The sequence below is a fragment of the Lissotriton helveticus genome, chromosome 4_1 (genome assembly GCF_964261635.1).
Source record: "Lissotriton helveticus chromosome 4_1, aLisHel1.1, whole genome shotgun sequence".
NCBI lineage: Eukaryota > Metazoa > Chordata > Amphibia > Caudata > Salamandridae > Lissotriton > Lissotriton helveticus.
Genome location: NC_136063.1, coordinates 258,666,856 through 258,680,003, shown reverse-complemented (window position 1 = coordinate 258,680,003; position 13,148 = coordinate 258,666,856). Strand labels below are relative to the sequence as shown.

At 47.1% G+C, this 13,148-nt stretch overlaps 1 protein-coding gene across 1 annotated transcript in view; it reads left to right on the top strand.

Moving 5' to 3' along the window:
• The window catches only part of EFR3A (EFR3 homolog A), a 1,274,477-nt gene that overhangs the window by 755,777 nt on the left and 505,552 nt on the right, over positions 1-13,148 (top strand). The window contains exon 8 of the mRNA XM_078686747.1: positions 7,876-8,013. Within this exon, the coding sequence (XP_078542873.1) occupies positions 7,876-8,013 (138 nt within the window). The remainder of the gene's footprint in view (positions 1-7,875; positions 8,014-13,148) is intronic.

Below are 13,148 nucleotides of genomic sequence, written 5' to 3'. Positions count from 1 at the left end.
GGCCTTTAGGGTGTTCTAACTGTAGAAAGCAGAAGAAGTGTGATGCGTGTATTGTGTAGGTGGCAGCAAGGTGCTGATACATACACATGGTTGTGCTCTGCCATACGTCACCCTGTGTTGTAATGCCGATAGAATAGGACCCGGCCACAGTGGTGTCATTGCTATCAGTACCACATACCATCTGATCCATCTCGGCGATTGGCGGCAGGCAAGCAGGTTTGAAGGGGTGGCCTGGGGTAGGGTTATGGGTACAGCACGGCTGCAGAACAAATTGAGATAATGTGGGGTTCCAGTTCTTCAAAATCCGCGACTATGGCAGGGTCTCGGCGGTCAACGGAGAACCAATTGATGATGGGGACAAATGGCTGGCCTAATAATATAAGTGACAGTCTGAAAACCGCATGGGTGTAGACCGCACTTGCGGAACCATATTTTTGGCACGCTGCCAGCCCAGATAAAACATGTCACGTCAGATTGTTGTGTACAGAAGAATGAGGGGGGTAAGGGTAGTATTGTAAGATATAAAGGAATCTCTATAACAATATCATTTTGATCTATGGACATCTGCCAGCCACAATAAGAGGGATAGTGACCCAGTGGGCCATACCCCTCTGGCCATGGCAACGAGAGGCGTGATATTAAGGTCCCAGGTCTTCTATTGTGAGAAGGCGATCTGTATCCCCAGGTGGTGGAAGTGATCTGTAGACCTCTAAAACAAGGTTATGGCCCGCATGTCTTCATGAGAGTTCCGTAGCGGGCTATAGGTGGACTTGAACCACTTTACCATGATGTTAGAAGCATCAACATAAACCTGAAGCATGTGTAGAAGGCGGGGGTTTGAGGTATCTGGGTCACCTACATAGACACGTAGGTCGTCCTCTTAGAGCAAGACCCATTCCTTGCATCCGTCAGGCCTTTGGTGGCCGCAGAGTTGTGCGTCCTGCCGGATCTCTTCTGCCAGTGACTCGATGGTGAGAGCCCTGTCATGTGCCTCGCTCAACAGGGATGATTTGGAAAGTCGTACCATTGACCTGGATTCTCGCCCAGGGCCCCGAGTAGAGCGATCAGACCCAGCGGCCAAAGTTCAACCGCTCCAACAAGCGAAACAGGCATTGCCATTGGACCGAGTGAAAGGCCTTTTCAAAGTCAATAAAGATGAAGGCATGACGGTCTGTCAGGCCTTAAGAGAGAGCAACCGCGTTGTGTACCCGGCGAAGCCAATAACAAATGCTGTGCTGTGTCCCGACATGAGGCCTTTCTGATCTGGATGAACAAGGGAAGTAATCACCTAAACTAGTCGGTTTGCCAGTACTTTGGCCAGAATCTTAGATATTTTTATTTATAATGCAATTGGGCTTATTGGACCTGCAATCTTCGAGGAGGTGCTTCTGTGGTTTGAGGATGACTGAAATCGTGGCGCCACGAAGATCATAAGGGTGCTTGCTTACCCTCAGTGCTTCCTCGTACATTGCAATCAGGGGTGGGGGGTGTAGATAGTAGAGAGGCGTATTTTGTATGCATTTACATTGGAAACCATTGGGACCCAGTGACTTCCTGGTGGGGAGTGCCTCCATGGCCGTTATGATTTCAGCTGCCATGATGGGTTCCTCCAGGTTCCATCTGTCTGTGTCAGCTAGGTGGGGAAGAAGTAAGTCCTCCACGTTAGGGTGGAGGTTTTCAGCCTCCGGTATCAGGCAATTAGCATAGAGGTGGGTGAAGTAACGGGCAAATTACTGCACTATTGCGTGCGGGTCAGATACCTCTTGACCTGGCTCCATAACAATGGAGGGGATCAGGCAGATTACTTTTTCCAGCCAATGCAGAAGCTTCCCAGCTTTATCCCCCGCTTTGTAGATCCAGCCGTGTGACGCAAGGTAAGCAGAGGTCACAGTGTCCAGCTATTACATCCGGAGTGCGAGCCATAATACCGCATGTTTCTGTGGGCGGTGATGTTAGCAGCATAGTGTTCATCGGCGAAGCTGAGATCATGATGGAGGGTCAAGACCTCCACGTATGCTGGAGCTAGCAACTGATTTGTAGGAGATTTTCTGGCCTAGAAGGGATGTCTGAAGAGCCTCACGTATGATTTTAAGGGAGCTGACGGAGCGTGTGTTAGTAGTCCGAGATTTGCGTCTGAAGGAAATCTACAAAATCAGATTAAGTCAGCCACCATGTGCTGAGGTGCCAGTAGTTAAGCTGTTGGTGTCTGGATGACTTGAGGGCCAGGGTGACTAGGGCATGGTCTGTCAGTGCGCATTGGAGGATGCACGCATCGATCAGTCTGACAGTGTCTGTGAGGGTAATAAGGAGATAATCGAGACTAGCGAGGGATTTCTGAGGATGAGAATAGAAAGTGTGCTCGCTGGCCTGGGAATGAAGAAGGCCCCGTGAGTCAGAGAGGGCCAACGAGGAGGCCCAATCAGCTAAGTCGTTGTACTTCAAGCAGAGGGGTAGCTCAAGTCTAACTGAGCAGTAGAGGAAGTCACTTGTGTAGTATAATGGCAGTGCCCAGTAGTTTGAGTAAAGAAGAAAGGGACCCCCTGCGACTAGTAACAAGTTCCTAGGTCAGGGCACAATATTCATCAAAATAACAATACCTAGGCAACTTCGGGGTCCTGCTAGGATATCAGGTACATGAACACAATAATAAAAACACAATTTTGTTATGCAATGGAGCAGTGTACAGGACAGATGAACTAATAAAACAATTTCATATAAATCTGATTTATTTGAACAATATGCAGACATTTTATATTTTTTTTAAAAGGTAAAAAAGAACATATACATAATCAATCAATTCAAGAATTAATACATAAGGTTTCAACATATATATCGCAGTTAAAAACAGTTTACACAAATAAAATTATACATTTATAAAAAAACAACAACAACCAAGTGGATAAATGAGGAATCTCTACGCGCGTTTCGGCGTTACACACGCCTTCTTCGGGAGACCAAAATATTACTAAAAGATCAACAAGATGGGTTGATAAGATACTTATCCGACAAGGTTAACTTCGCCTGCAGGTAAGTTGTTTAAAACTGAATTCGTGAAGCGATAAGTTTCTTTTAATGAATTGCAGACGGGCATGGATGGCCCTTAAAGAACAAATGGCGATATTTGCCGTGTCTGATGTCCGTGACGCCTGATGGGGTTCTGGTGTAAATCTCGCAAAGTTAACCTTGTCGGATAAGTATCTTATCAACCCATCTTGTTGATCTTTTAGTAATATTTTGATTAACCCTACATTGGAGCACAAGGAAGGCATTCTCTCCTTCAAGCTTTTGACAGTACTAAAGTTATTTCCCTTGCACAGTCAGCCATCGCGCTTCAGAAATTAAGGACAGTTAGTGTTATATGACTGCACTACTGTTAGTCTACAAATAGGTCGGCACAATTGCCTTGTTGTAACTGAAGCGATACCAGCGACCAATTACTTTGCATATTCCTCCATGCAATCTTAGAAATTACAAGTGGTCTCCCGAAGAAGGCGTGTGTAACGCCGAAACGCGCGTAGAGATTCCTCATTTATCCACTTGGTTGTTGTTGTTTTTTATAAATGTATAATTTTATTTGTGTAAACTGTTTTTAACTGCGATATATATGTTGAAACCTTATGTATTAATTCTTGAATTTATTTATTATGTATATGGGGGTACGGCAAAGAGAATACGTACAGGCCATCAAGATCAGCTGTGCCCTTGCACGGCCCGCATGCCCATCTCCCGCTGTAAGAACTGGAAAGAAGGGCGGCAGCACGAGCAGCCAGGACACATCCGGAGGAGTAATTATGAAGGCTTGGTAGGACAAGAGCTGGAGAGGCGGCATATAACATCTCCCAGGTGGTGGCCAAAGTCCAGGCCTCGAAGTGGGGAGTGTGTGATGGGGAGAGCGAGAGCCCAACAAGAAGAGAGCAGCGGGGAGCCCCGGCATGCCACTGTTGCTGGGAGTCGGAGGAAGATAGGATTGTAAAGGGTAAGCAGTCCCATAGCACTGCTAGCAATCCGTTTTGGGGGCTTGCAGTATGGGTTCTGCGGTTTGTGGACCCTGTCATCTGCAACCATCGTCAGTGGAAGACCCCCAGAGCCCCTGCACAGCAAAAGCTGAGTTTCCATCCCTGGTGTGGGGAGAAGCGCAAGGTGCCTCTGGTATCAGGTAGACCACACACTCTGAACTGAGCGGCCCACGTGTCTTCTGCTGCGAGGCACTGGACAGAGCCATGCCACGGGCTGTGTGATGAGTTCTTCCCTGGGGCCCGACGGTGCCAGTCGTGTCTGTTATTAAAGACCATCGCCGGGGGTGCCACACAGACTCACCTAGCCCATGGGGCCCGTTGTGTCGGCGTTCTGTAAAGAAGAGAGGGCAGGGAGAGTGATGAGGGGCCCGCCTTACTATGCATAGGCTGGCAGCCTCTGGTTCAGCCTGTGCAAATCAGGGCTGTGGCGGAAGAAAACTAATCCGGATCAGGCGAAGGTGGGGGAGTGCGAGAATGTGTGGATACACTCCCAGGCACCGCCACTACCAAGGATTGTGGCCGCTCCAGAGTGAGATGTTTAGGAGCTCAGAAAGGGCCATCCACCATCTTGGCCCAGTTGGCCACTCCCCGCAGCCAGTACACTTGAGGCAATTTCAGAGACCGCAGATAGGTGGTTCTCTATTAGAGGAAGGGAAGAAGACGTGCATCATATACAAGCTTTGGTAGTCGTATGAGGAGCTTTTGTCCATGGAATATAAGAGCAGTTTGTTGAATTATTTTTTGTCTTGCACGCAATTGCTTTCAAGAGATTAATATTTATTTCCTGTATAAGGAATAGAACTTAAGACGCTAATTAGTGACACATGACGCCCAATAAATAAACGAGGCAGTAACCATTAAAATTAGTATTCAAGCGATTTCAATCAGGTTCATTTAGAATGAGATGACAGTCACTGACCTGAATCTCCCAACCTCTGGACAAAATACTGACCCTTCGGAAAAGGGGAAATACTGATTTATTTATTTTTTCAGAGTTTTATATAGCATGTAATTAACCCATTGGTATCAGAGCGCTTTACATGAGCACCAGTTGCATTATAGAAGGACACATTCATTTTTGTTAGTCACAGGCCACTTACTAAAACATGATGTCAACCATCCTAGCCGTTTGGCCACTTACAAAAACATGATGTAGCGCAGTCATTTACACACAGCACCTTTTCCGTTGAAGTGGCCGCGAACTTTTCCAATTACACAGTTTTACTGATAAAATGATTTACAAGCTATAGTAAGCGGAAATCATGTTTCAGGAAACATCATTTGCACATAACCAATTAAAGTGTTCTGATTGTTTTGATCCAATTTAAATCTGTTTCTCACATACTTCAGTATTACCACACAAAAAAAGAATCGCTTTCACCTACGGCCATTTTTAGAAATGTTTGTACAACTCATTCCCAAGCTATTTAAATCCTGCTAGAAAAAAACTGACATCCTGTAGCCTTTCATTTCACACTCTCATGTCAGACAGTTCTCAGTGTAAATTATTTTTGTGATTGGTTATCCATGATTGGCATATTTGTTTCACCAGTAGGTCCCTAGTAAAGGTAAAGTGCACTGAGTGTGCCAGGGCTGGTAATTCAAATGCTACTAGTGGGCCTGCAGCACTGATTGTGCCACCCACAGGAGTAGCCCTAAAACGGGGTCTCAGACCTGCTACCGCAGTGCCTGTGTGCAGTTGTTAACTGCCATGCTGACCTGACCAGTGTCCACACTGGCCAGGCCTAACCCTTCCCTTTCTGTACACATTGGACACCCCTATGGAAGGCCCTAGGGACCCCCTGGGCAGGGTGCAGTGCATGTGAAAGGTAGAGCATGTGCTAGTGTAGGTAACATGCTCTTGTAGTGAATTACAGCCATTTTCGTTTTTCACTATTGAAAGGCTATCTTGCCCATAGGCTATAATGGGGAATGCTGTGTATAATGTTTACCTGCATATCTTCCCATAGGAGCATGATAGGAAATTGAAGGCTGGTATCACTGAACTCAGAATTTAATAACCCATCTTTTAGGAAGGATGTTTTTTAAATCCTGTGTTTGAGAACAGCACTTTTAGAACGTGGCTGTTCTCTTGTCTAACCTTTCTGTGTGTCTCTTCCTGTTTGTGAATTGACTGTCTGGTTTGTGAGTGACAGGGGCTGAGGTGACTCCAGGAGGCTGGATGGGTCAGCCCAGTGGTGAATAGAGAGATCTGCATGTAGATGGGAGGGAGGAGTTGCACCTGGAGCCTGAATAGGGCTGTGTCTACCTACCACAATGCTGGCTCCACCTCCTGCTGGGCGGCTGACGACCCTGCCCCTCTCTCTCAAAGGAAAGAAGGAGTGAAGTAAAGAAAGTGCTCCAGGACTGACCAGAACTGGTTTGGACAAAGGCAAAGGTCTCTCTGCCTTCAGAGAACAAAGGCAATATTGGTATAAAAAGGAATACTCAGACCCCTGAACTTTAGAAGCTGCGCACCGCAATCCACACAAGGTGTTGCCTCTCTCCCCATACAGACCGGATTTGTCGCAACACGCCCACTGCGTGCAACGGGGTTGTCGCATCGCCTCCCAGGATCTCAGGAGTGATTCATCGCTTGTTTTTCGACACTGCAGTTGCCGCTTGGAACTTTTGTCGCATCTACAAGTACTTTGGGTTAAAAGTGACGCAACTGTGGATTATTTTGATGCAAACTCTTAAACTCTTTTAAAATCATATCCTTGAACTGTGTATGTTGGATTTTTGTCATTTTGTTCTTGTGTAGTTTAGATAAAGATACTTTATTTTTCTAAACTGGTGTGGAGTTCATTTGTGGTGTTTTCACTGTTACTGTGAGTGTTGGTACAAATACTTTACACATTGCCTTTGATAAGCCTGTCTGCTCGTTCCAAATAACCAAGGGGGTGAGCAGGGGTTATCCAAAGAGTGTATCCCCTTACCCTGACTAGAAGCAAGGATCCCTATTTGGACATTGGTACCTACCTCTGCCAACTAGAGACCCCCAGATCTAACACACATCAAATGTGACAAGATTTAAAGACTCTTTATTGCTCTATCACTTTCTGAATGAATAGAACACCTGTTCTTTGCCAGCTCGAGCTCTCACCAGTAGGCCCAAAGTGATGCTTCTAGGTGGGTTTGTACAGCCTTCCATTCAGTGTACTTTTGTTCCTCCTCACCTGAACATAGACATGACCTCCCAAGTTGTGCATACCTGCCAGACCCAAACTGAAGACCATCAAACCTTTCTAAATGATTCATGAATTTCTCTGAAACCAACTTTTTCAAAATAGAACACCTTAGCAACAACATAATCATTCCCGTTTTCTGTGAACCAGCTAACTCTCATTTTCGTCTGTTTTCTGTAGTTGATCTTTGTTGTACAAGCTGTAGTTTGTAGTGCAGTTGCCAGGGCTGCTTTAGCGCTGGTGGCGCCCGGTGCGACAATCTTGTTTGGCAACCCCACATCCCATGACCACCTTCTCAGATTCTCTCACTTCCACCTGGAAAAAGTGCCCCTCATCTCTCCAATCTCAACTTATTGCTAAACACAGTACCCTCCTTATGCAATACAGTACTCTCCTTAGGACAGTGCCCCCTCCACAGGCCGGCACACAGTGCGGCCACACCAGGCGCACTCCCCTAAAGTCAGCCCTGATGTTGCACTACTCAATATGGTGGAAAACAGGCATGGTAGGAGTGCAGGGCAGTGTGCGTCTATTATTAGCAAATACAAAATTGGTGTTTTATTGCAGAGCACTAGCGTCCATGAGCCTTGAAGTACTATTGGGATCGTTTGGCTTGTATTTTTTCATGGTATAAAGGCAAGATCCTCATCTCTTGTACTTTTCTCTTGCAGTCGTATAGGTCCTCCTTCTTCCCCAACAGCTGGAGACAAGGAAGAGAATCCTGCAGTGCTGGCTGAAAACTGCTTTAGGGAATTGCTGGGCCGCGCAGCATACGGGAACATAAATAATGCTGTCAGACCCGTTTTTGCGTAAGTACATCTAATTTATCAATGTAAAAAAATACCCGTATTGTCAGTAGAAGCAACACCGTTGTTGAAAATGCTTATTGGGTTTATTTTCCGAAGATTCCTGTGTTTTAGAGTTTTTTTCTCTACACTTCTTTATTGCGTAACAAGCACTCTTGCAAGTGGTTAGAAAAAAACTTTGTCATATGGAATAATCTACTTCCTCATAACTATTAAACAAGTCACTATCATTAACATTGTTTCATTTATATATAATTTTATATACCTACAAAACCTTATTCTGTAAGTAAGAAAAAAGAAAAAAAAGATCAATCATGCCGGCAATGCTGAACAGCCGCAGGCCTGAGGGGAAAGCAACTCAAAGACATTCTACCCAATCTTTAACTTGAAACAGCAGATCAGGTCCCGGGTAATCTCCGAAGACAAAGCCGAAGAAACAGAAGCTTCAACGCAACAAAACAGGCATCAGATGACCCAACAATCAACAGGGCTTACACCAGACCCTGGTAAGGAGGCAGCATCCAGGGTTAGTCTGGAAAAGGAGGATGCCTGCACACGGACAAGGACACACAACCCATTGAGACCTGAGACTCAGAACGGCCTGAAGGGGTACACTACACTCTCCCTGATGGAGCAACAGCGAACAGACAGCTGGGCCGGAATCACAAATCGGACAGCAGGTGAACAACTGTGTTGAATTCCCAACAATCATTCTCCAAAGCCTGGGCCAACGCAGCCTCAACCTGGGGGGGATATGTGACCACGGGATGCACAGTGTCCTAAGGAAACACCCTTTATCCATGAGGTGGTGCTCACCCCCAGGTATTTCATTAAAGGCCCTTATGACATCTTAAAGGGATCCAACATTCTCTGACTATTTGGATATATTGTGTCTTTGACACAGATTACATTGGATAACCTGAAGTGGGTAAAGTTCAAAAGGTCACACGGAGATACCCATGGCGACTCCACTGTACTGGGATTTAGCAAACAGAAACTTCAACAGGCAGTTCTTGGCGAAGGCAAACTACTAACTAGCTGGGGCCTTGATGTAAAAGAACCTAGCCATTAGAAATACCTGCACGTTCCCATCCCTCAAAATGAGGGGCGGGGGGCTTCATCAATTGTGAAAGGCACAAATTACTATAGAAGGCAGGGGAGAAATACCATTGAACGACCAAGCACCCCAATAAATATCTCCATCTCTCATAGGGATAACCAGCGATAGTGCTTATGGGCCGGACCACGCAGGCCAAAAAGGAGGAACTCTGGCAGCAACATTCCTAACAATAGACAAAACATCGGCTGCATAGGAAGGAAAATGGGGGAGCAGGTAGATCACCATCAACCACTAATCACTGACCACCACCAACGACTAACCCTTATGTTATGGAACATTGCAAGGCTAGGCAAAAGCGCATGGATAAGGAAACATGGGACTACTTTGCCAAAGGGGACTTTCTGTGCTTCCAAGAAACCTGGGCAATGGCAACACCTCCTATAGCTGGCTTTCACGAACATCGAATAGCTCCCATGAAAAAGAATATCTTTAGACAGCCATCAAGAGGTCTGTCGGTTTTCATAAGTCATGCCCACAAGCTCAAAACCACAGAAGTAAGAGAAAACTCTCGAGTCCTGCAAGTCATGACAATTGATGGTTTCAGGGCGAGTCGTCGTCAGTTTCGGCTGCTGTTAATAAACTGTAATATCAATCCTGCACACACAGAAGCCCACATGGAATTTTTCATCACCACACTGGAAGATGATGATTGTGGGTACTAGTCCTGCTACTTTTGGATGCCAAAGAAGGACGATTGCCTTTGCCCTGTAAAAGACCTACTCCCTGAAAAATTCAAATTGCTCATGTTAGCTCTGGTCCTCTGTGAAGAAATGTGGTGTATTATATGGTCTGGCTGTGTGACCACACTATGTAATACTCTCACAATCCCATCTTGGGTCCAGTCGTTCTCGTTTGTCAAACCTTAGCTCAACCCTGGGTAGCTTTAGCTTTTAACAAAGAAACATGGGTAAAGCATTTAAAAAAGCACAAGAACAATTGGACAAGAAAGAAAGCCATCACCAACTTATGGAAATAGGTTATATTTATCCACCATAGTTTTCCAAATGTAAATATTTTTCGAAACAATAAATCACAACTTTTCACTTAACTGTGAACAACCATTGTCGAATTCAGCAAATTTGGCAAAAGAAACTTTTTCAAGAAAACTTTTATTCAAGTTGTATGCGTTCACTTCTAGTCACTATGGCGACCAGCTCCGGCCGGGAGCAGGTCAGGGGGGACAAAGAAGGCCTAAAAAAATAGTTACCTCCACAAAGAAGCAGTCTCTAGTCGCTAATGGTAACTTGCCCTTTTTGCAGTGTCATCCCCAGACCTTTTGCCTTCCTCCTTCAACTTTTTGCTGAATTCGTTTTGCGGGTATTAGGACTCTGCATACCTTATCATTGTTAATCAGTGCTAGTGTTCTTTCCTCTAAACATGGTAATATTTGCTCGTCCACAATTGGCGCCTTTAATTTACTTCTAAGTTCCTAGTAAAATGCACCTCATGTGCCCAGGGCTTGTAAATTAAATGCTACTAGTGGGCCTTTAGCTCTGATTGTACCACCCACTTAAGTAGCACTTTAAACATGGAACAGGCCTGCCATTGCAGAACCTGTGAGTGCAGTTTTAAACTACCACCTTTACCTGGCAAAATAAACCTTTTGCCAGGCACAAGCCTTCCTTTATAATACATATATAACTCCGAGGGTTGGCCCTGGACAGTCCAGAGGGGCAAGGTGCAATATATCTATAAAAAAAAGTAGGGCATGTACTTTGAATTTTACATGTCCTAGTAGTGATGAACTCTTAAATGTGTTTTTAACTACTGCAAAGCCTATCTCTCCCTTATGATAACATTAGAATTGCCTTATTCCATTTTATAACTGTAATTTCCAAATGGGAAGAAATAACCCCCTAATTTTGGTGTCTCTGGAATCACAATTAAAAATTCTAACTTATGGTGAAGTCTGTTTTTAATTTGAAATTATGAAAATGCCACTGTTGGACCTGGCCCTTCTGGCAGGTTCACCCCGAAACTTTTTGCTTTTTCCTAGCCTGTTTCTGGAACCTGGTGTTGGTGATTTTAGGTCTTTGCGCACTTTTTCACTGTGGTACAGTGTAAAGTGCTTGAGCTCTCTGTGTATGTGTGGTGAGTGACCTGCCCTCCCATAGGAATGAATGGGGAATAGGTATGCCCAGGGTAGTTCCTGATGTGTGGGGAGTGCAGGGTCGAGTTTGATATGTGCGAGCTCGTGAGATTGAATGCTGCATAATGATGTATGCGGCATGATTGTGTCTAGTGTAGAAGTGCCACTTCTAGAAGTTGGCATATTTGTGTAATTTGTGTCTGGCGTGTGATTGGCTGAGGCTGGCTGGTGAGCCTGGCTCCAAGAGTCTGGGAGGGTCTGCCCCGGTGGTGAATGGAGTGTTTAGCATGCTGATGTGAGGGGAGGAGTGAGCCTGGGCCTGCTTGTGGATTGACTGTCTGGTCTGAGGGTCCTGAGTGAAGCTGGGTTTTCCCCACACAATGCTGGCTCCACCCCCTGGGGTGCGTCTGATGTCCCTAGCCTGGCCAGTGAAAGGAATTCTCTATAACCAGTTCTACCTGGTTCTCACACTGCCTACACCCTGCTAGACAAAGGACTTCTCTGTATAAAAAGGGGCTGGGTCCCCTTCCAAAATGTTCTTGTTTCTAACTTGAATCCTGCCAGGGGCGTGCTGCTGCTTGGGCCCAGGGGAATCCCTGGGCCCTGCCCAGCCCCTGGACCCCTGATGGACTTGTCCTGGACCCCTGATGGACTTGTCCTGGACCCCTGATGGACTTGTCCTGGACCCCTGATGGACTTGTCCTGGACCCCTGATGGACTTGTCCTGGACCCCTGATGTACTTGTCCTGGACCCCTGATGGACTTGTCCTGGACCCCTGATGGACTTGTCCTGGACCCCTGATGGACTTGTCCTGGACCCCTGATGGACTTGTCCTGGACCCCTGATGGACTTGTCCTAGACCCCTGAAGGACTTTTTGCTGGACTTTGCTGCCCAGGACTTTTGGGGACCCCCTTTGCCTGACTCTCCTGCCCCCTTCACTCATGGGGGCTGCTTTAGTGCTTATAGCGCTGGGAGAGCGCTTTATTTGGACCCATAGCGAGTGTTTTGCCATCACGCATTTTGCGTGAGGTTTGGCAGGTGCCTACCCTGCGACTTTGGCCATTTATTTTATTATTTTGCGAGTGCCCACCTCGCTTCTCTATTTTATTTTAATCTCGAGGGTGCCCACCCCTCGTTTTGCCCCCGAGATCACCGCCGCGGCCCGAGCCACCTCAAGATGGCCGCCGCCTGGTTGCGGGCGGGGCCAGGAGGACGTTGTTTCCGCTTCCCCCTGCCTGGGGGAAGCCATGGTGTGCCCGTCTGGTCTCCCGTGAGGAGAGGGAGACCGGAGATGCTGCGCCGAGGGAGAAGTGAGGAGCAAGCAGGTGAAGTCCGCAGGGCTCCCGTGCTACGGTAGAGCCCCACCTGCTGCCAAGTCCCGCCTGCGGCCAGGGAGGAAGAAGGACGCCGCGGACTGCACCCGGCTGTACTAGAGAGAGGGGGGCGTCGGGGCACATTGCCGGTGCCCGCCCCCCCTCCTTCCGCTGTGTGGCTAAGCCCACGAGGGCTTCAGGGCATTGGAGGCAATTCTTGAGCCTGAGAGGCACCGTGGGGGCTGCTGTTGGTGCCGGTGAGAGGCACAAGGACGAGAGGGGAGGTAGGGCGGCCCCAGATGGCAGTGGGCTGCCCCAACGTTTCGATGGAGCTCGAGGCTCCAATGCCCACATTTGTGTGTAGAGCCCTGAGAGGGCTCCAGGGGCATTTCCGTTATCGAGGAGGGGCTCCACCGACGCCGCATGTTTCCTCAGAGCCCCGAGAGACTCCCTGAGGGCATATTTTGCTTCAGAGCCCCTGAGGCTCCAGCGTGATTTAGGGGGCCATTGCCCTCTTCTAGAGGGCCCTGGGGATATATAGTTTCAGAGCCTGTGTGGCTCCAACGTTTGGGGCATGTGATATGCCCAGAGCCTATGTGACTCCAGCATTTGGC